At 37.1% G+C, this 22,845-nt stretch overlaps 2 protein-coding genes across 2 annotated transcripts in view; both read left to right on the top strand.

Annotated features, from left to right (window-relative positions):
• The first annotated feature begins 4,532 nt into the window (after positions 1-4,532).
• Positions 4,533-9,907, top strand: LOC134331617 (proton-coupled zinc antiporter SLC30A8-like). The gene is made up of 9 exons (XM_063013103.1): positions 4,533-4,585; positions 6,497-6,642; positions 6,780-6,926; positions 7,015-7,168; positions 7,249-7,292; positions 7,362-7,483; positions 7,568-7,673; positions 8,182-8,316; positions 9,501-9,907. The coding sequence occupies exons 1-9, from the start codon at positions 4,563-4,565 to the stop codon at positions 9,644-9,646; spliced, it is 1,023 nt and encodes a 340-aa protein (XP_062869173.1). The 5' UTR covers positions 4,533-4,562; the 3' UTR covers positions 9,647-9,907.
• A 4,973-nt stretch (positions 9,908-14,880) lies between these two features.
• Positions 14,881-22,845, top strand: part of med30 (mediator complex subunit 30) — a 33,897-nt gene continuing 25,932 nt past the window's right edge. Inside the window, exons 1-3 of the mRNA XM_062990471.1 lie at positions 14,881-14,931; positions 18,606-18,818; positions 20,710-20,868. Coding sequence (XP_062846541.1) covers positions 18,666-18,818; positions 20,710-20,868 — 312 coding nt within the window. The 5' untranslated portion in view covers positions 14,881-14,931; positions 18,606-18,665. The remainder of the gene's footprint in view (positions 14,932-18,605; positions 18,819-20,709; positions 20,869-22,845) is intronic.

The raw sequence follows: 22,845 nt of genomic DNA, 5'->3' as shown, positions 1-22,845 counted from the left end.
AACAACTGTAAATTTGCCAGGGAATTTTTGGAATTGTTACAGTGTTTTAATTTCACACAACATATACATTTTCCAACTCATAAAAAAGGTCATACTCTTGACCTTGTCTGCTCTACTGGTGTCCTAGTTCATCAGCCGTCCAGCCATGACCTTACTGTCTCTGATCATTTGACAATCATCATGGACATTGAGGTCACTAGGCCCATCACTAGAGCTAAACGTAAAATATCCTTCAGGAATCTTCAATATATCTCTCCCTCTGCTTTCTCAGATTCTCTTGTTAAAAAGATGTCTGTCTGTCCTGTACTGTCTAGTAATTCATCTGACCTTGTCGATTACTATAATGACATACTCGCCTCATGTCTTGATGAGCTGGCTCCTTTGAGAACCAAATTTGTTTCATTTAGTCATTCCGCACCATGGTACACAATTGAGCTTCACCAAATGAAATCCCGTAAACGCCAGCTTGAAAGACTTTATAAGAAAACCGGTCTAACAGTACATTATCAGATTTATTCTGATTATCTTCAACATTACAAAGACGCTCTTACGGCAGCCCGATCCACTTACTATTCCGAACTCATACATGCTGGATCAACAAATCCTAAGACTCTCTTTTCCACAATAAATAAACTTCTCAAACCAGTTGACAATACTACCAATTCCTTTACAGTTGACAAGTGTAACTCTTACCTCTCATTTTTTCAAACAAAAGTTGAGAATATCCACAATTTTCTGACAGTTTCCCCTGTCATCTCTGTTTCTCCGCCTATCTCATCTCAATTTATTACCCAGCCTCTGTCTCAGTTCTCACCTGTGTCTCATTTGGACCTATCTGAGATCTTAACAGGGATGCGAAGCTCCACTTGTGTTTTGGATCCTGCTCCATCAAAACTTGTTAAGGGTTGTTTTCCAGTTATCTCATCACTTATCACAGAGATAATCAATTCCTCTCTTAGTTCTGGCTCAGTCCCTCAATCACTCAAATTGGCTGCTGTTACTCCCATACTTAAAAAACCTGGACTTGACTCTAACATTATGAGTAACTTTCGGCCCATTTCCAATCTTCCATTTCTGTCGAAAATACTGGAACGTGTTGTTGCCTCACAGCTCAAAGATCACCTAAATTCCAATAATCTATTTGAATCATTTCAGTCTGGTTTCCGCCCCCAGCACAGCACTGAGTCAGCCCTCCTCAAAGTCACAAATGACCTTCTTCTTTCCTCAGACTCTGGACAAATTAATATTCTCGTCCTCCTTGATCTTACTGCAGCTTTTGACACCATTAATCACTCCATTCTTCTGTCCCGCCTTGAATCCTCTGTCAACATCACTGGTACTGCCCTTTTGTGGTTAAGGTCATATCTCGTAAACAGACAACAGTTTGTTAATATCAACAATTGTAGTTCTGCCATTGCTCCACTGTCCCAAGGCGTTCCCCAAGGCTCAGTGTTAGGTCCCCTTTTGTTTATTCTTTATATGCTCCCCCTTGGTGACATCATACGTCGGCATGGTTTACATTTCCACTGCTATGCTGATGATATTCAGCTTTACATCTCCTCCAAATCCATTAATACTGAACTTCACTCCACTCTGACAAATTGCATCACTGAAATGAAATTGTGGATGAAAGCTAATTTCCTCAAATTAAACTGTGAAAAATCAGATATGATCATCGTAGGTCCTACAACCCTGGCAAAAACCACAAAAAATTTTCAAATTACCATTGATAATGACACTTTGTCTCCGTCTTCTAACATCCGAAATCTTGGTGTAATTTTTGATAGCAACCTCTCTTTTGACCGCCATGTAAATCACATCACCAAAACTGCTTTCTTTCATCTAAAAAACATAGCACGTCTACGTCCATCACTCTCCTTTTCTGCCGCCGAAACCTTGATTCATGCTTTTATTACATCCAGAATTGATTATTGCAATAGCATCCTTTATGGTACATCTAACAAAATCCTAAAAAAACTTCAGTATATCCAGAATTCAGCTGCTCGCCTCCTTACTCATACTCGCTCCCGTGATCATATTACACCTGTTCTACAAAAACTTCATTGGCTTCCCGTTGCTCAACGCATTCAATTCAAAATTCTTCTATTCACTCACAAAGCTCTCCATAATCAGGCCCCATCCTACCTCACCGACCTGCTCCATCAGCACATTCTCTCCCGTAGCCTTCGCTCTTCTGAGGCTAACCTACTGTCCATACCCTCTAGGACCAAGCACCGGACCTGGGGTGACAGGGCCTTTTCCATAGCTGCTCCATCTTTATGGAATGCTCTCCCCAAACACCTACGAGATTGTCCTGACCTGTCCAAATTCAAGTCACTTCTCAAAACTCATCTATTCAATATGGCATTTAACTTGTAACAACACGAAATAAATGCTTTTATTTTTGCTATTCTTTTTAATAGTTTTTATACTTAGATCACGACAGAAATGTGAAGTCCTAGATCCTAAAACTTGTAAAGTTTTCAGTTTCCTGATTGCATGTAAATCTGTCCTGTTTCTGTCTAATTTTAAGAAATTGTTCTATATTTGTTGTTCTCTCTCATAATTTAGCTAATTTTTAATGAACTGTCTTATGCTGCTCTCTTTGTTTTTATCTTAATTATTCTTGATGTTGATGTACTATTTTGATTTTGTACTATGATTTGTATGGTGTATGTACGTATTTGTTTTGATTATTTGTCTTATGTAAAGCGTCTTTGAGTATCTTGAAAAGCGCTATATAAATAAAATGTATTATTATTATTATTAATATATCTCATGACCTGCTCAATTGTTACAAAGTGGGCATTGTAATGCACAATTTTGGGTGGTGGTCCTCATGTTTTGTCTTATAGCAAAGTTTCTGTTTACTTCTATAACTTAACATAGTACTGGTAATACTGGTTATTAATTCTGTGATCTGCAATGTTTTACTATTTGTTAAAGGCGAGTGTAAGTTTATTTGTTTTGTTCATTTCTAAGTATGTTTTATTTGTTAAAAAAGACAACGGGAATACATAAAAGTAACAGACATCATGTGGCATGCTAACTAACTTCTGTGAAAATATTCATATTCATGTCATTACTTGGCTATTACCATATAGCTGTAAAATCAGTGGCGGCTGCTGGTCTTTCAAAGAGGGGAAGTTCATTGTCGGCTTACATCATAAAATTTGTCAATTTATTTACACATAAATTCTGCCCTCCGTTCCTTTTACAAGAAAATGGCCTGAAATGGGTTGCAGTTTGTCTTTCGACTTCACTCGCAAAATCCGCGATGGGACTGAAGCTCCCAGTGATTAAGTGACTAATGAAGTGTATTGCTTTGGCAATACGAATGTCCCTATTTGTCATGCCAATAAAGCTTCTTTTGAGTTTGAGTTTTGTCAATCAAAACGGGATTCAGCCTTTCCACTGATCCTCCAATCATCTTGCAGAAGCTCAGCGTCCAGACCCACCCACAGCCCCATTCACCCTCAGAGACGCTCAGCGTCCGGGGGCGGGACAAAATCGAGGCATTTATCCAATGACCGGCGAGTTAAAAAAAAATAGCATTAAAAAAAACCTCAAAGCAGTCCCATAGAAGTGAAGAGACGCTCAGCTTCTGCGGACAAATGCATTGACGCTACGGGAATGTATGAGTTAAGTTAAGAAAATCCAGTCGATTTGTGATAATTAGCTGATTCTGAACGAACTCGTCTTCGAGATGAACGTGTTCTAAGGCATTTGTAGTCAATAAAATGTTAACACAACTGTACATATTTGACCATTTAATTTTGGACATTTTAGGGGAAGCTGAGCTTCCCTTGCAGTCTTAGAGAAATCGCCACTGTGTAAAATGTTATAGCCTTTTGTAGCTTCTTGTGTTTTCTAGTAACATTACAGCTTTTAAATTATACTGCAACACCTAGGCACCTTGAGTTACCCTTAATAATACAAAGATCCTATTAATAATACAATATCTTATTAAAAACAGATTCTCCAGAATGTTAAAGGTAGTGTTAAAGATAAAGCAGTAAAGCTTGTCGGAATGTAATTTGTTGGTAATGTCTGCACCAACCAATTCACAGCTAGAATACGTTTCGTGATGGTTGTGTGTTTGCCCTGGTGCTTGATGTGTTAAGGTTTTTGGGTGGATTGCCTGCAGCTTTTCCACCCCTCTTGAGTGGTGCTGAGAGCAGCTTGAGTGTTTTTTGCACACGGATCACAGTCACACGGTTTCAGACTGAGAGAGCTGCTTATAACAAAGAGAAAAGTGATTTGGAGTCACATTACCGAGAATGCAGCACAGACAGCTCATACAAACTTTTACATAGATTCATATTAATATTAATTAATTATATTTATATATTTTTATATTATATTTTTTAACAGAGAAAGCGGAGTTTCTTACATTATCTTAATAGCTTGTTTAGGACTTTTTCATTTTATTTGTTTTATTTTTAATTAATTGATTAGTTAGTTGATTTTGTTAAACACTTCTATTTAGGAGTGGGAAAACCATAATCATGTTCAAGAAGGACCCGGAGAAAGAGCTAGTACTCAAGAACAAAGATGCTAAAATGTACACCATATTACGGGAAAGGTAAAACACTATCGCTTTTCTAATCCTACTTCTCTGTATTTAGTTCAGTATGTTTACCACTTAATTTATCTGGTTTGTGGCTTTTTATTTCTATGTATTAATTTATTTTTATTGTTTCTGTTATTTTGTCAGCAGATATTTAGTAGTTGATATAAAAAAGCGCAGATAAGGGTTGGGTGTTTGGGGAGAATTAAGCTCTTCACACGGGTGTCTAGAGTTTTGGCGGTGCGCAAACTCTGCACAGAGCCCCATCATTAAGCGCACAGTTCACACACACACACACACACACACACACACACACACACACACACACACACACACACACACACACACACACACACACCATATTTCTATGGCTGGGCACTGATGTTGAGAAGAAAGCCGCCACAGATGTTCCAGTTCATTCTAATATTATATTTTGTAATATTACAAGGCTGTACTTGTATCTATATTGACAATTTTATATGAAACAAATGACAATAAAATGTATTTAACTTTAAATAAATGAGCATCAAAAAACCCAGAGTTTAGTATTTGATAATGCTTTGTTGTTGTTTTTTTTGCAGTAAATCACTGCACTGAAATACAAAGATAAAAAAAAAAAAAAACTTACTTTAGCTTGTGTTCCTCATACTGAGAATTGATATCCATGTGTTCCATTAGGAATATAAAGAAATAAAAATTAAAATGGAAAAAAAACATTAGATCACCAAACAAGACAAATGCTATTGCAGCAGCTTGCACAGTGGGAGGAACTCGTCAAAAAAAGTTAGCAATAACACCCATTTAGAGAAATGAGATGATTTGTTTTACTGAAAAAAATGTATTCTTTATTTTAGTTTTAAAATACTTTTTTTAAATGCTATTCTCTTTTTAATTTTTTACCACAATCCTATTTTATCAAAAAGTTTACACCTCCCATAATTTTTTTCGATTCGCAAATATGAGCATCTTTTATATAAGTATTCTTAATTTCTTTGACAATGTATTTATACCTAAAAATGACAAAAAATTAAACTGGAAACATTTTTGAATATAACATGCTGTAAACAATAAAAGACAGAAGTAATAACATTTTTCTCTGTTAGTTTTACATCTACAAATGAACATCAAGCAGTCTAGACAAAACTATCCTGAACAATCAGAACTTCACTGGCATTCTGTGATTTTATTTCCATATTGTTTTGTAAAATCTGTAGCTCTCACATTGTGCTTTCATGCTAATGATGAGTAACTAGAATTGTTCCAAATCTTCAAGCATTACTCAAAAATACTTAAATAAAAACAAATAATTATATTAAGTAATTTAATAAGTATATAAAACAAGCTATTTTAAATTAAATTGACTGTAATCAAGTAAAAAAAACCGAACTGAAAAAATACCTTAATCAAATAAAAAAAATTAATGTAAACAAAACCATGGACTAAATTATGACATAAAGATATGGTTTGGAAATATTCTAGGTCATTTGGACTATTTTCTGGTCTTTTCTAACAAGGTTGTAAATGATTGTTGTGTCCAGTCTGTAAAGAGAGAATCTGTCCTATGGCTTATCCTATTCGGTTTTTATTAATACGGTTTCTATATAAAAAAAACACAATAATGAATATACAAAATATATGGGGTTGGGCAGGCAACATTCTTCTGACATCCACCAAGTCCAAAGTCCAGAGGTGCTTTACAAATTGACTGTCATCGCATATACTGTGATCAGTCCAATATTTATTATATTCCTGACCATGACATGCACAACAGTGATGATTATTAACCATAACAGGTATTGATAGGTATTAACATGCATATTTGGGGTGGTCCTAATGTTGTGGCTTATTAGTGTGTATTCCTCATGACTTGTCACCTACCCAGCTTACTTTATTGTATATCCCTTTGTTTGTTACTAATATGTGCAGTGGTGAGACAATGCAAAAGGACAGGAAGCACTGTCATGACAGCAGTCGCGCTTTTGAGGACCGAGAGCAAGAGAAGAAATCTGCCAGAAAACGACTGTACATCGTCAGCGCAGTTTGTCTGGTTTTCATGGTGGGAGAAATCTTAGGTGTGCAGGTTATTTTACAGATCTGTTGCAATCTGAAAAATATCACAGCACTTAAATACTGTGAAAATGACCTAATATATGTTGTACATGAGTGTACGTATATGAATGTATTTGATTTTATGTGGTTGTGCAAACAGGTGGGTATTTTGCTGGAAGTCTGGCAGTAATGACAGATGCTGCTCACCTGCTTGTGGACTTTGCCAGTTTCATAATAAGCCTGTGCTCTCTTTGGCTATCATCCAGGCCAGCTACATACAGACTTAATTATGGTTGGCATCGTGCAGGTGAGTCTTTGTCATCCACATCACCATCATCATCATCACCACTGTGGTATTTACTAAATGTGTTGTGGAATCTTTAATAAATTTTTAGAGATCCTGGGTGCTCTGCTGTCTGTCTTCACTATCTGGTTGGTGACCGGTGTGTTGGTGTATCTGGCAGTGGAACGTCTTATCACTGAAGATTATGAGATTGAGGGCACCATTATGCTCATAACTTCAGGCTGCGCTGTGCTGGCCAACATCATGTAAGTGAACTGTAATTTAACATAAATAGAAACCTACTTTTAATGGTGGTGATTCAACATTTTTTTCTTTTCATGTGTAGAATGGCACTCACCTTGTTCCAGACAGGGCATGGACACAGCCATGGTGGTCTTAGCTCTCATGGACATGGTCATAGCCATGAAAAGAATAAAAATCATAGCCAGGACCCAGAAGGACATGGATCTGGAAAAAAGATGCAGGAAAATGCCAGTGTGAGGGCTGCCTTTGTGCATGTGATTGGAGACCTTCTACAGAGCATCAGTGTGCTTATTAGTGCTATCATCATCTTCTTCAGGGTAAGACAGGATCAACACAGTTTGGTTTTTAAAGTGGCTGCCTGTAAAAAAGTTACTAATTAACTGATCTCTATTTTTGTGTAGCCTGAGTACAAGATTGCAGACCCTATATGCACCTTCCTGTTTTCTATCTTCGTCTTGTTCACCACATTCACCATCTTGAGAGACATTTTGGTGGTACTGATGGAAGGTACAATTATCACCCTCGTAACTACAATCCATAAGCAGTTGCAAAAATGTTTTGAGCCCTCTAGCATTATTTGTACATTCATTAGTATAAAATGTGCTCTGATCTTTGAGTTAGACAAACACATTCTGCCTAAACTAATAACACACAAGAAAGCAATTATAGAACATAGTGAGCACACTCAAAAGGCACACAGTTTAAATCAACTCATCTTAAAGACGTTATGTTACCTGGAACAATTTTCCTATTAAAACAAATTAATTGGGGGTTACATGGATCATACCAGGAGCAAAAAGGTGCCATTTCCGAGGTAAAACAACAAAAGATTAATAGCAAAGTACTAACACAAATCTGACAAGTATCCTTTATTGAAAACACTTACAGTCATGAATTACAACATTTAAAAAAAATGCAAATCTCTCAAGTCTTTGAAGATGGGTTTTTAAAAAATAGTCTCTCTCTCCCTCTTTGTTTACGTGTGTGTGTGGTTGTGTGTGTGTGTGTCCTGCAGGAACACCAGCAGGTGTAAACTATAAGGAAGTGAGAAATCTGATGCTCTCCATCAAGGGAGTAAAAACTGTCCACAACCTCCACATTTGGGCACTAACCGCCAACCAGGCTGTTCTTTCTGCCCATGTTGCAATAGGTAAGGATGAGCTTTTTGTGGTTCTAATAAAGGTTTTACTAAAGTATTAGTCTTAAACTAATGAATATACACTAAATGGACAAAGGTATTGAGACACCCCTTTATTAAATTAATGTGTTGCACACACAGCAATTGCTAACTGGTATAATAAATCAATTACATAAAGGTAGTTATATGCTTTCAACTTAGCAGTTACAGTTTAGGGAAGGCCTTTTTTCTGCTCCAGTGCCCCAGTGCCCCTTTGCACAAAGCAAGGTCTATAGAGAAAAAAAGTAAAGCTTAGTTTCAAGAAACTCCAGTGGTCTGCACAGATCCTTGACCTCAGTCTCACTAAACAGCTTTGGAATGAACTGGAACGTCAATTCAGGCTTTCTTGACCAACATCAGTGCCCAGCCAATGTTCTTTTGACTGAATGGGCACAAATTCCCACAGATATACTTTAAAGTCTCAGAAGTGACTTTGTTTTTGAAACAGGATGTCTAACAAGCTCATGGTCAGGTGTCCAAATGGATCTGGGTGCCACACAACATAAAAAACAGTAAAATATGCTGATATGGTAAAAAAAAACAATAAAGAACAAACAAAAAGAATAAGGGTATAGAAATAATAAAAAAAATACATATTGCATATAGCAGTGTTGTTGGGATTTTTAAACATTTTAATATCAATACTGTGAGAATTGTGCTCCAACTAAATATATAAAGCCCACAGTGTTCATAGAACTGTACACCTACAACAAGTGTTAATAGGGTATAATGTTTATAATAAGGCCAGTTAGTTTAAATTATATAATTCCCAAAAGGTATCATACATAAACAATGCATACAACAATGGCATTACCATGTTAGGGCTGAGAGCTGAGAAGAGCTGGGTTGGTGTCATAGGGGGTCCCTTTTGATCAGGTTATGAGGGGGGTGACAAAGTCTACAGAACAACAAAGTTTATCTGTATAGTATTTATAGCTTATAAAATAATCAGTGACTGTATATTCCAGACATATTATAAAGGGCTCAGTGAGAGCAATTCATATAAATAATAATAATGTATGTGGGATTAATGTCCTGTAGTGGTTAATGCTAACCAGGATGGAGTAGTTACTAAAAATAAATAAATAAATATAAATATAAATGTTTATTGCTGGTTTAATAATCATGGTAACCAAAGTCTTTGTTGACCTCTTCAGTTGATGATGCAGAGCCACAGGTTGTGCTTAGAGAAATCACACAGTCCTGCTTCACCACCTACAGCTTTCACTCTGTCACCATCCAGTTGGAGCAGCAATCAGACCAGAGACCAGACTGCAGCCTTTGCCAGGATCCCAAAATCTAAATCCACCAGGCATATGCTCCCTTAATATCAAGGTTGAGGAGCCCAGTTAAATAAAAAAAAAATGCATGTTTACCAGTCAAACTGAAGGTTCACTGAGCTACTCAAGTTTGGGCCATAAATCTCTTTTTCTTGATTGTCATCAGTGGCAAGACAATGTGAAAATCAAATGTGAATAAATAAGAAGGCCAATTTTCCAAAGTTAAAGGTTTTTGTGTATTGTTATTGATACTCTACTGTGTTTTCCTATTTACTATATGTTATTTCATGCATTTAAATAGTATGGTAGTTAACATTTTATTCCAATGTAAAAACAAAGAATAAATGAAGTATTTGTGACATCTTTATTTGCATTATTTTACTGTTATGTAATGCAATCGGATGTTGCTTTGTATTGTTAACAATGTTAGTATGAATATAAAAGTTAAATTGTAAACAAGCTGTGTGTTTCCTTTTCAATCTCTTGGCCACTAAGGGCCAAATGTTGTTTTATGTGATGAGCTAAGCATTGTACTGTTGATCACATTGCTAAGGTTCAAAGCTAGCAAATCTGACTTTGAAACTCAGTTGCGCAGTTATGTTGCATCATTATATGATTGGCTGCTGGTCCATGGTTTATTCCCTCTATGTGCCCACAATTTTCGGGATATGGTCCAATCCATCTGCACATCCATCTGACTTAAGATAACAATTTATTTAAAGCAGATATAGTCTCACCTATTTGTAACAATAGATAATCAGTGTTAAAGAAGAAAGTGGCTAGTGAAAATGTCATGTGTCCCATCCAAACAGCAGGTCTAAATATGATCTTTTGGACTCCTGCATCCAAATGACCTACTATACTTGGTTATCAGTTGTAACAACAATGAGATGCTTTTCTGTAGATTAATCTTAATCTTTTAATCTTACATTCTTTTTTTCCCTTATTCTTTTCTAGCAAGTATCAACTCTGCAACACCCACAAATCTAAATTCAGGTGTCACCACCCCTTGTTTTATAAAAGACATAATGAAGTAATCATTGTGCTTTTTTTCAGTTTTAAAACCCTTTCCAGAAACATTTTATCTTAGTAGATGTCTTTAATCTGACTTAATCCTTTTAGTGTCCACAGTATGAGATTGATCAAACAATGCCTTGTGAAAAGGTGCGCTTCAGCAGCTTGATGGACTTCGGAAGATTAACGTCAGCCTATTGTGCATAAAATGATTAAACTCTCTCTAGGCCTAGATTTTACAGGTGTGCATCAGAATTTTTTGGACTAGCAAAAACCAATTGTTCCACCAGTGTATTGCAGAAGTCATACAGCTCTTGAAGAGGGGTTGATTTGAAACCACAACGATCTAGACATTAAGCTTTCATTTTACTGAAGCTAAGAAACTCTGCCTAGTATGCTCATTGTAGGCAGGGGCGTAGCACCAAACTCTCGGCCCTATGCACAAGCAGTGCCCATGGGGGGGGGGGGGCCCTCACCCCAATCTCTCTCTCCCGCCTGAGGGGGGCCCATGGGCACTGCTTGTTTTATTTGCAGAATAATTAAAAGCTATAACTGAAGAGAACAGCTTTTTATCAAGTAGCCTATTTATTACATAAAATAAAAATGCCATTTCAGATTTCCACATTAATAAAAAGTCTTTATTTATAAAAAAAAAAAAAAAAGAAAAACAAAACTTGACTCACTAGTCATTTTTCATTAAAATAATAAATATTAAATTAATTTTCGAATTAGTGTACTACTGCAATGGTGTGGTAGGCTATGCAAACAAAATTTTATTTAGAGTTTACCTCAGATTACAGATAAGGCATCATGTTATTTCTAATGTTGTGTTATGCAGTTTTTAGCACTGACAATCGCGGTGGTATTGAAGCGTTTTATAACCACAGGAGTTCATGTAATGTAGGCTATTTGCTTTCACATTTGGGCTCACCTTTCTTGGGAAAGAAGTTCGTTAGCAGTTGCTTTCCCACATTTCTTTTTTTTTTCTCTTTCCTGCCTCTCTTTTCTTTTCTGAAAACCGATTTAGATTTATTGGACACCACCTTCCACAGCACGGATACAGCGAGCACTGCCGCTTCAGCAGAAATGAACGCTAAACCTAGTTTAAGTTAAATGCGCCTAGCCCGGTGAAGGCGGACTAAACCATTTCGTTCAAGAGGTGGGGGTGCCTGTCCTCAGACACTATATGTAGGCTAGGACACACAATTCAATCCATCAATCAACCGATTTATTTACCCAAAACATTACACTTACATTAGTTAGCAACATTTATTGTGATCTTTAAATGATATTAATATATAAAGGAAAATACAATTTCAGACTCCTCAAGGGCCCTCCCCCGACTTGGGGCCCTGGTAACTCAGTCCCACTTTTCACCCCACTACGACGCCCCTGATTGTAGGTACTATCATTGTGGGACAGAAATTAGCTTGGGCACTTTGACTGGCCTGTGACTATGCAGCTCCATACACAGAAGGGTTTGATGCAGTGTGTTGTGACATTTATACTGTGTTGTGACTCATAACCAATATTAGAATTATCTGCAATCAGAGCCACAGCCTTTATGATGGTTTTACCAGACACCACAGCCTTTATGTCCATTGGCATCAACGAAACTTGGCTGCCCATCAACCTGGTGGTGGTTTGTATGTTGTCTGTGAGTTCTCACCCCCCTGGTTTTTTTTTAAATACTTTAGCTCAGTCGTCTGGTCAAAACAATTCAGCCCTTATTAAAGTAACTCAGGTCTTAAATCCTGCTGCATATCTGCTGCGTTCAACACATGTACCACTAACTACCATCAGCCCAACATTTAAAATATCCATGACAGTGACATGCACACTGTCATGTACATTTTTGGGTAAGTTCTTCATGTTTTGGCTCATCAGTGTATGTACTGTACTTTGTCAGGATGTGCATCTATAGCTTTAGGGAAAACATCTTTGGTTGCAATAAAGAACAGCAGTTAGAGGGATCTTCTCAAGGATGCCGCGTATGCTGTAAAATACATTCATATTTCTATGACATTGAACAGCCAACGTAGTCGTATACACAAAAGGGAAACTTTTGATTATATACGATTTTACAAATGAGACATATATCTCCTATTTTTTATAAGCTGCTCAAATATGTATACTATAAACACATTTTATTTTACTAAAATCAATGTAGCACTTTGTCGGCGTGTGCAAACTACAACAGTAGAAGTGATGAGTAAACATGAATGGATGTGAATTATATATAGCCCATAATATTGTTGTTGTGTCTACATAAAAGAATAAGTTACATTTCTCTTTAAACTTTAACAAAATTAAGAAAATACATGATTTTAGCAAACTTCCATGCTTTCTTCCAATTATGGTCGTATTGTCTGACAAGCACCTTGAGAGTCATGTCTCAAACTACATACAAAGTAGACCTACTTATTAATACTGCTAGTATCTTTCATGTATTTGGTAGAAAATAATGTGGATTGGGACACAGCCACAAGTGCACTTAAGCTTTTGCTGTAGAATAGATATGACAAAAACAACATTCTGTTTAAATTGGTTTTGGATAAGTACAGCGATTTCTACTTTATTATTTTACTGTCTTTGACTTTTGCACAATTTTCTAAATGTAACTCATGGAAGAGGGTCATCTTTACAGTTTTCCAGTTTTGGAATTAGTTTGTAACTGATAGCAAAATGTTTGTGTGAAAGTAGCCTTTATTAACGATCTTTTACCAGACTAGTTCAGATGTTACAGAAATAAATAGTAATAAATGTGAATAAAAATAATAGCTGATCTTTACAGCTGCCCTTCTTTAACATTCCATTTGCATCTATTCAAGTGATGCTTTTTGGTTTCGGGTTATGTTACATGCATTTGTAATTATGTGAATGCGGATGTGTTGGACTGTATTTACAAAACCCGTGTGAATACCATGTCAGTGTTTTACAGTAAATCTGTACACTTACTGATGATTACATGCATATGTATAAATTTTTTTTCATTTTCATCAACCACTTTATCCTGGATTTGGTTAGCAATCCATTGAATAGCTTTGGCCATTTTTTGAGTGTGTTGCAGGCCTCACATTTTAAATGAGTTAATACGAGGGTATTTAAAAGTTTTTTTTTTAAACTCTATTTTTTAAGAATTTCAAAAACAACTTACATCACTTTTATACATAGACACATTCTGATGCATTTTTCCAGTGTCGTACCAACGTTTTAATGTCATCAGCAAAAAATGTTTTTGGTGGAGTGCTTGATGCAGCGCCGCTTTCACATCATCACATGAAAATCTTCTTCCCCTTAAAGCTTCTTTGAGCTGATCAGATGTTGCTAAATCTGGACTATGAGCTGTTTCTCAGTCAGGGCGGCACGGTGGCTAAGTGGGTAGCACTGTCGCCTCACAGCAAGAAGGTCCTGGGTTCGATCCCCAGGTGGGGCGGTCCGGGTCCTTTTCTGTGTGGAGTTTGCATGTTCTCCCCGTGTCCGCGTGGGCTTCCTCCGGGTGCTCCGGTTTCCTCCCACAGTCCAAAGACATGCAAGTGAGGTGAATTGGAGATACTAAATTGTCCATGACTGTGTTCGATATAACCTTGTGTGAACTGATTAACCTTGTGTAATGAATAACTACCGTTCCTGACATGAATGTAACCAAAGTGTAAAAAAAAACATGACGTTAAAATCCTAATAAACAAACAAATCTTTCTCAGTCTCTTAAACATGACCAATTACTACTTCTCCTGCTCTCACTGTTTCCAACCAAAATATGAAAGTGCAGAAACTTTTTGATGATCCCTCATATTTAAAAAAGACAAGTTAGTCAGTGAAAAGATTAAACTCTTTTCTTTGTACTTTTGTCAGTTAAAAAGGTTCAAGACCATCATCTGATCTGAGGAAATCACAAATTCTTATATGTATTGCATTTTACAAAATTGTGTTTGTAAAATACCCTATAGATATGTACACTTAATGATGGATAAATGTGTTACAGTAAAACATAGATCAGCACAATGGCAACCATAATACAAGTGCTGTGTTCTTTTGCCCTGAATGTTTGTTTTTGTTTGTTAGATTTTATTTTTTTTAGCTTTGATACAAAAGAAAAGTTGACACATTTGAACTGATCTTAAAGACTGGCTATACTTGTAAGAGGAACAGTAAAGAGCACTTGTATTTGAAGCAGTGAGCTTTCTTTAGGTACATTACGGTAAATTGGGTCGAACTCTCGCGATAACTGTAATACAGCGGGGATCTCGGGGCGCAAAGGAATACTGACACCTCGTCAACATCACTATTAGAGGTAAGGGTACAGGTAACTGAGTGGAGAAAGCCGCTGATATGTAAACAATGGCTTCTGTTAGGATGTGTGATAGGAATTCTGTCGTTTTATGTATTGTGACTTTTCTCCAAGTTGTAGGCAGTTGTGCTAACTGTGTTAGTAGTTAAGGAGCGACAAACAGCTGTAGCTTGATTAATTTAGTGTGTTTAGATACTTATAAATGTTGTTATTTATCAGTACATTTGTTTAGGTATTACAATACAAGCACAACATGTACATGCTGTAATGAAGTGTTAGCTAAAACTGCTCCGTCCAAAAGAGCATTTAAAGCGGTTATAAACGCCAGTAGTGTTATTCAACCAATTAGTAACAAAATAGTTTAGGAGCATTTTCGCATTTAAAGTAAATAGAACGTTTATTTACTTCTATGTAATACCAACCCATCTCTATACAACTGAAGGAAAACTGTATACACACTTATAAGGGACTATGATTAAAACACGTACCAACTAAACATGAAATTAATTACATTCAAAAACAAGCAAGCAACAGCAACTAATATAAATAATTTGATGTAAAAGTTTCATAATGTCATTCAACCTTGTAGCATGTTCCCCTAATTTATTAATAGTTTATTATAATTGATTACATCTGGTGACTTCTTTTTGCCTATATAAATAGGGCAAGTCTGACAGTGACCAGTAAAATTGACATGATCAGCCATAACATTAAAACCACCTCCTTGTTTCTACACACACTGTTCAATTTTATCAGCTCCACTTACCATATAGAAGCACTTTGTAGTTTTACAATTACTGACTGTAGTCCACTTGTTTCTTTACATACTTTTTTTTTTTTTTTAGCCTGCTTTCACCCTGTTCTTCAGTGGCCAGGACCCCCACAGGACCACCACAGAGCAGGTATTATTTAGGTGGTGGATGATTCTCAGCACTGCAGGGACAATGACATGGTAGTGGTGTGTTAGGTGTTTAAAAACTCCATCAGCATTGCTGTGTCTTATCCACTCATACCAGCACAACACACACTAACACACCACCACCATGTCAGTGTCACTGCAGTGCTGAGAATGGTCCACCACCCAAATAATCCCTTCTCTGTAGTGGTCCTGTGGGGGTCCTGACCATTGAAGAACAGCATGAAAGGGGGCTAACAAAGCATGCACAGAAACAAATGGACTACAGTCAGTAATTGTAGAACTACAAAGTGCTTCTATATGGTAGGTGGAGCTGATAAAATGGACAGTGTGTGTAGAAACAAGGAGGTGGTTTTAATGTTATGGCTGATCGGTGTATATAAAAGTAAAATGGACTGTATACAAAGAGGTTCCAGAAGAAAACCCAAACTGCCTGCCAATGCTGTAAGAACATAAGCTTTAATCAAAGAACCATCACCAACTACTAGAAGTTCAAAGCAGCTGGAATACTGATGACACTGTCCACAGACGAGGCAGCTTCACATCAACAATGGCTTAAGGGCTGCTGTGCAAGATAGAAGTTCCTGCTACAAAGTTGGCATCTTTAAGCTTGATTGAGGGCGGCACGGTGGCTCAGTGGGTAGTACTGTCGCCTCACAGTGAGAAGGTCCTGGGTTCGATCCAGGTCCTTTCTGTGTGGAGTTTGCATGTTCTCCCCATGTCTGCGTGGGTTTCCTCCGGGAGCTTCGGTTTCCTCCCACAGTCCAAAAACATGCAAGTGAGGTGAATTGGAGATACAAAATTGTTCATGACTGTGTTTGACATTAAACTTGTGAACTGATGAATCTTGTGTAACCAGTAATGACCTGTCCTTTGTGTAAAACATGACTTTAAAATCCTAATAAATAAATAAACAAGACTGATTGATCATTGTTCATCACATAGATAAAGCAGGAGCAGAGGCTTTGTTGCCAAATAATGCATTTTTTATGTTTTTTTAGTAAACCCAAAATATTAATATTAAAATTTTAATATATGTTTTTTCTGTGATCAGATGCTAAACTCTTCTTTCTCCAAACATTGTTTTAGAATGGTTTTGATTGTAAATCCCTGGGTTAACATTTTAGATGTAACTGATTATGTTTTACTACAAAAATCAACAATGTACAAATGACTAAATATTCCAGTTTTTCTTGCCCTTCTTTGTTTAGCCTTCTTAAGATGGTTCCAGTGCGGTGGATTCAGTTTCCTCATACAAAGATTTTCACTTTATTATTTACTAATGCATTGTAAGAAGTTTTTTTCCCTTATTACAGAAATAGTGTGGCTTTATCTTGCTTTATCTTGTGTGACTAGCATAACAAAAATGTAAAATGGTGGTATGTACCACATAGGCATACCAAATACATAAAAGAGAATCTGTGATATTAAATAGTAATTCTAGCAGTTTTACGAGTGGATTTGTGCCCATTTTACATAATAAAAGCTGTTTCTTTATGTGGTTTGGCACAAACATCCCGGGTAAGTACATACCAACTAGTCCTAGCAGGTACAGCCAAGGCAACCAAGAATCGTTGATGCCAGAGAACATGAAGGCTCTGGCATCTGGTAGGGAACAAAAGTAGAGCTACTGTAGCACCTTTCATTCATAACATAAAACCCATCTGCCCAATATTGTATAGGTCCCCCTTGTGCTATCAAAACTGCTTTGAACAGGACCTCTGAGTGTGTTCTCTGATATTTGACACCAAGATTTTAGCAGCATATCCTTTAAGTCCCGTAGGTTGCGAGGTGGGACCTTCATGGATGGGGCTTTGTTTGTTCAGTACATCCTGAACTTTAAACTCTTTGTCATGTTCCTCAACCCATTCCTGAACAATTTGCAGTGTGACAGGACACTTTATCTTTTAGATGCTACTGTCATTTTCCCTGCTTCGAACAAATCAACTTTAAGAACTTTAAGCCTTAAATATATTCTACCCCCAGATGCCTTAAACCGTCAGTGGTTTTATTTATATAATGTCTATATACTTCGTATCAATATACTTAACACTTTTCTAACAAACATTTTTATTCTATACAATTTCAAGGTTTTTGCTGCAGCATCACAATGGGATTTATGTGGGGACTTTGAATAAATCACTCCAAAACCTTAATTTTGTGGTCATTAAGCCATTTAGAGGTGGACCTGCTTGTGTGCCTCAGATTGTCCTTTTGTATAACCCAACTGAACTTGAGCTGAACTTTATTGTCCTTCAGGATTTTCTGATAGAGAGCAAAAATGGTTCCGTTAACTGTGTCAAGTAAAGTTGCCCCAGACAATCACACTCTACCACCTTGTTTGACTGTTGGAATAATGTTCTTATGATGGAATGTGGTGTTAGCTGTGTGCCAAAAAGAAATAAGACTTCTGCCTTCTTGACAGGTCTTGGGGGTCATCTAGATGTTTTTCGGCAAATGTGAGACGTGCCTTTGTGTTAATTTTGGTCACCTTGTTATAATGAGTTATGAAATTGTTTGCAGGCATAAAGGCTTATTATAGCTTCATAGCCAAAGGTCATAATTATGTGGAAAGTTGTGAACAAGATTTGTGACAAGGAAAATTTGTTTTGTGTTATTTGATCCATTACGTATTTGTTAGTAGTATGTGTTTTGTGTCTGCTTTTTCTTGAATGTTTTAGCCTATGATTACACATACCAGTTGTAAAACAAATATTCAGCATTCTCACATGCCCTTGACATTTGCTTTGCTGTGTTTTAGACATGTCACTGTACAACTCTCAGTAATCACCTGGGCCGGTTTTCCCTCCCCTCTGACCTCATGACAACCCCACCACTTGCCCAGTTTGCTGGGCAGCAGGCGCAAGCAACACGGGATGTAAACACTGCTTCGCTCTGTCGCATCGGACAAGAAACTTTGCAGGACATTGTCTTAAGAACCATGGAGATCTTTCAGCTGCTTAGAAACATGCAGGTATGAAGGTTGCATGACAATGCTTTGTTAATAGTTTTTAGCCTTTTCAATAGTGAAAAGAAACCTGCAACACACTCAAAAAATTGGGACAGAGGCTAAATGAGAGTGAAAAGTGGCTAGTGAACTGGTAACAGGTGAGGGTATCATGATTGGATTGTGGCTCACCACTTTGTGCCAAACTTTGTGAGAGAATTGTCTCACTTGACACATCAGTTAATTCAAAAAGAACATTTCTCCATTCAAAACAGCAGTTGATTTAGGTCTTTCACCATCTACCATACCTAACAGTGTAAGAAGAAATAAGTCTAGAAAAATCTTTCTGGAAACCATTGTTGACTGTGTGTGACCTTTGATCCCTGAAACAGCATTGCATGAGAAACCACTATGCTACTGTGATAAATATAGCCGCATGAACCCCTTTTATTTTGGAAAAACATCTTCCGCTGTATAAAGAAATGCGTCCTGAAACTCTATTATGCAAAAAGAAGACTATACAATTCTATGCAGAAACACTGCTGAGTTTACTGGGCTTGGGCTTACAAATTAGTCCATGCTACAGAAAACGGACGTACTTTTTTCTGCCAAAAATATGTCCACACTTTTATCAGCAGAAGCTGCAAAAGTCAACATCTGTCATGGTATCTGGATGCGTCAATGCCTTGTATATTTGTAACGGTACTATTGATGCAAAAGGTGTATATTGGAATTTTAGAGAGACACATGCTGCCATCAAGGTGACATCTTTTTTGGGGAAGTCCATGATTATTTTAGCAAGACAATGGCAGACATTATTATGCATGCACTATAACAGTGTTTTTAAAACCTTTTTTTGAGTGACCCACATTTTGTACATGATTTTTGTATGGAACCTGGGCATGACAATGTATTTTACTCTCTCTATTCTATACAAGAGGGCGGCACGGTGGTTCAGTGGGTAGCACTGTCGCCTCACAGCAAGAAGGTCCTGGGTTCGATCCCCAGGTGGGGCGGTCCGGGTCCTTTTCTGTGTGGAGTTTACATGTTCTCCCCGTGTCTGCGTGGGTTTCCTCCGGGAGCTCCGGCTTCCTCCCACAGTCTAAAGACATGCAAGTGAGGTGAATTGGAGACACTAAATTGTCCATGACTGTGTTTGACATTAACCTTGTGAACTGATTAATCTTGTGTAATGAATAATTACCTGTCCTATCATGAATGTAACCAAAGTGTGTAAAGCATGCAATGAAAATCCTTATAAATAAATGAACTCTACAAGATGTAACATAAAGCCTTCACAAGGGGGCGTTCGCGTACAAGTTAAAATTTTTTATATTTTTTTTCTCTGCGACCCATTTTTTTCAGCTCACAAGGGTTTGAAAGCCCTGCACTATATCAAAGTGGCTTTGTGGGCACAAAGTGTGCATGCTTTACTGGTTTGCCTGAAGTCCGCAGCTCTCCTAACTAATAAAAAGTGTAATTAATAGAAAAGGTAATGTTACACAGTTGTAAAGATGCCTCTGTCCCACTTTCGTGTTGCATTCATTAAATTCTACATTTGTTTACAGTGGTCAGTGAAAACACTGGAAATCTTTTCTTTGAACTTTTGTCAGTTACAAAAAAAGATTCATAAGAACTAACGAACAAATCACTATTTTTCTTTTATTGCTTTTTGCAAAATGTTCCAACTCTTTCAGAAATGGCTTTTATATATTAAACAACTCGTAGAGTATTTCTTCTGGTTTCAGATCACTTCAGATCATGTAATGAAATAATCATATTACTGCAGAAATTATCAGATAACTGCAGAAATTCCTTCATAATCGGATTATTGTTGTGCATGTTAATACTTACTGAGTGTCCTGCTGTCACTTAAATGTTTTCATGCCTGATAATCTTTTTCTTTTACATTTTTTAGCTACCAAATGGGGTAACATACCATCCTAACACCCATCAGGACCGGCTAGGAAAACTGCAGGAGCACCTACGTATGCTGTCTGTTCTCTTCCGCAAACTACGACTTGTCTATGACAAATGCAACGAGAACTGTGCTGGTCTGGAGCCCATACCCCCTGAGGTCTTACCCACTTTTACACATTACCACATTAAAGACAGCTGTTTTTATTCTAGGCAGCAGAGCAGGCAATTAATCCAAAACATGTTTAAGGCTGCATTGGGTAGAATGTTGGTATACTTTTCATTCATGCACATGTACGCAGAGCTCTGTCTCCAAGTATATAAGAGACCAGTATATTTTGTCCACAATAGCTTGGTTGTGATGGCTTGTAATTCAAGGATTAGATTAGCTTTCGATAGATTTTAATAGTATTTAATGTACTTTGTTTATTAGTTTTATAATGTTAGTTGTACTGTAGTTGTACTAAGGTAGCTACACAGCACTAAGCAAGTGAGTATTTAAGTATATGAGATTTAAGTAATAAACCAGCCAGCGTATTAGGAACACCCAGCATAAAAACATGCAGTCATGAGTCCAAAGCTTCAGTTCAGGGAAAGAACAAAGCTAATGGCACTTGACATTTGAAGAACAATGTTGCATGGTCTGATCAGTTAAGACCTTAAACTGCTTCAATAAACATTCTGATTAGTACTTTAGAGGCATCCCCAGTCACCAGATTTAAATCCAGGCATGTCAGCATGGAGCAGAATATCAAAGTAATGTTTTAACATGCCACAAAGAACTGTGTCTAAGAGTAAATTTGGGCCTACCTTGTATGACTAGTATCTTTTTGTAATTCAGTTTGATTATTTGATCAGTCAGAATACTGCCAGGCCAAATAATTTATTAATGCCAGAATAGTTGTGAATTTTGAAATGATAAAAGTATGACATTTGATTGTCATTTAAAGCATGAAATTGTTAGGAGAAATAGAGCTAATTCATTTCCCAGCTTTATCATATCATTTTATGCATTGTAGAAATCCCAGAAAAAAAGATTAAAACTTTTTTTGTTTGCTGTCTTCATACTTTTTGCATTACATTCAGTCTTCCTTGCTCAGAATAGTACATAGAGTTGCAAGCCAGATTGTTATTGCTTTTCCTCCTTTAGACATTTGGCACAAGTGTAGGGTTTTACTGGCATCCACCAACGCCAGCTCTGTCCATTAAAGGTACTCAGGCACGAGTCGTTGTACATTTAGTGTATGTCTGTGGAGACGGCGGGACTGTATGCTAGATTTTATGCTCCTGTCAGCAGCGGGCTGACTTCATGCAGTGTTTTGCTGTATAGCTTCAGTGCTGCTGTGTTTACCAGTCAGCAGTTTGAATGTAGTTTATTTAAGCTATAGGATTCAAGAAAATTGTGACGTCCAGTCAGTTTATGTGTCTTGAGGTGATTAAGACATGAGCTGATAAAAGAAATGTGATGGTTTGAATTGCTGTCCTTAAAATCAAGCAAATACTGTTTTCTCTATTTTTTGTGGTAGTGAGAGAAGTGACTAAATTAAATTAAGTTTTTTTTATTTCATCAATTTGTTGAATTATTAATGCACTTATGCACTCCTGAATTCTATTAAATAAGAATTTGTATTTATGAATACTGAACGAATTACTTCTGTTGAATTCTAGTACCAAATCCATTTTATCCTGGTCGAGATCATGGTGGGCCCAGTTTTTACAGAAAAATTGGGAACAAGCCAATCCATCATGTTTTCAAACACCCACCCAGACATAGCCAATCATGTTTGTGTAGGTTTCTGGCTGACCAATAGCTCCAGCTGAGTTTCTAACCTGGATTTTAGCTGTGGTGGTTTAAATCCCAGGTTTTGTTACCCAACTTCTTTGTACAAGTATATTTTGTAGACTCGTTTGCTCGAAGACTGAGTAAATATCACAGTCACCAAGCCTACCGGAATACCCTTTTTTCTAGGTGGATGTTTATACTGGCCTCTACAGTTTTCAATGAGTGCATAGTCACTTTTTCTGGTGGAGGCTCTCTAAGACAGGAAACTGAATTGCAGTCAAAGCCATTACCTCATCACAACTCTAATTAAATGCAGCCCGCAATATGAACAGCTGGCAAAGGTGCTCACCTCAG

This window comes from Trichomycterus rosablanca, chromosome 2 (assembly GCF_030014385.1).
Source record: "Trichomycterus rosablanca isolate fTriRos1 chromosome 2, fTriRos1.hap1, whole genome shotgun sequence".
In the NCBI taxonomy this organism is placed as follows: domain Eukaryota; kingdom Metazoa; phylum Chordata; class Actinopteri; order Siluriformes; family Trichomycteridae; genus Trichomycterus; species Trichomycterus rosablanca.
The sequence above is the reverse complement of the archived record's forward strand: the minus strand, read 5'-3'. Positions and strand labels throughout refer to the sequence as shown.

Bases quoted from the DNA above. Each gene is read 5' to 3' on its own strand.
- LOC134331617 (XM_063013103.1), top strand. From the start codon at position 4,563: ATGTACACCATATTACGGGAAAG. The intron at 7,674-8,181 runs GTACAATTATCA...TGTGTCCTGCAG, and splicing joins TTTGGTGGTACTGATGGAAG to GAACACCAGCAGGTGTAAAC. The intron at 8,317-9,500 runs GTAAGGATGAGC...TGACCTCTTCAG, and splicing joins TTCTGCCCATGTTGCAATAG to TTGATGATGCAGAGCCACAG.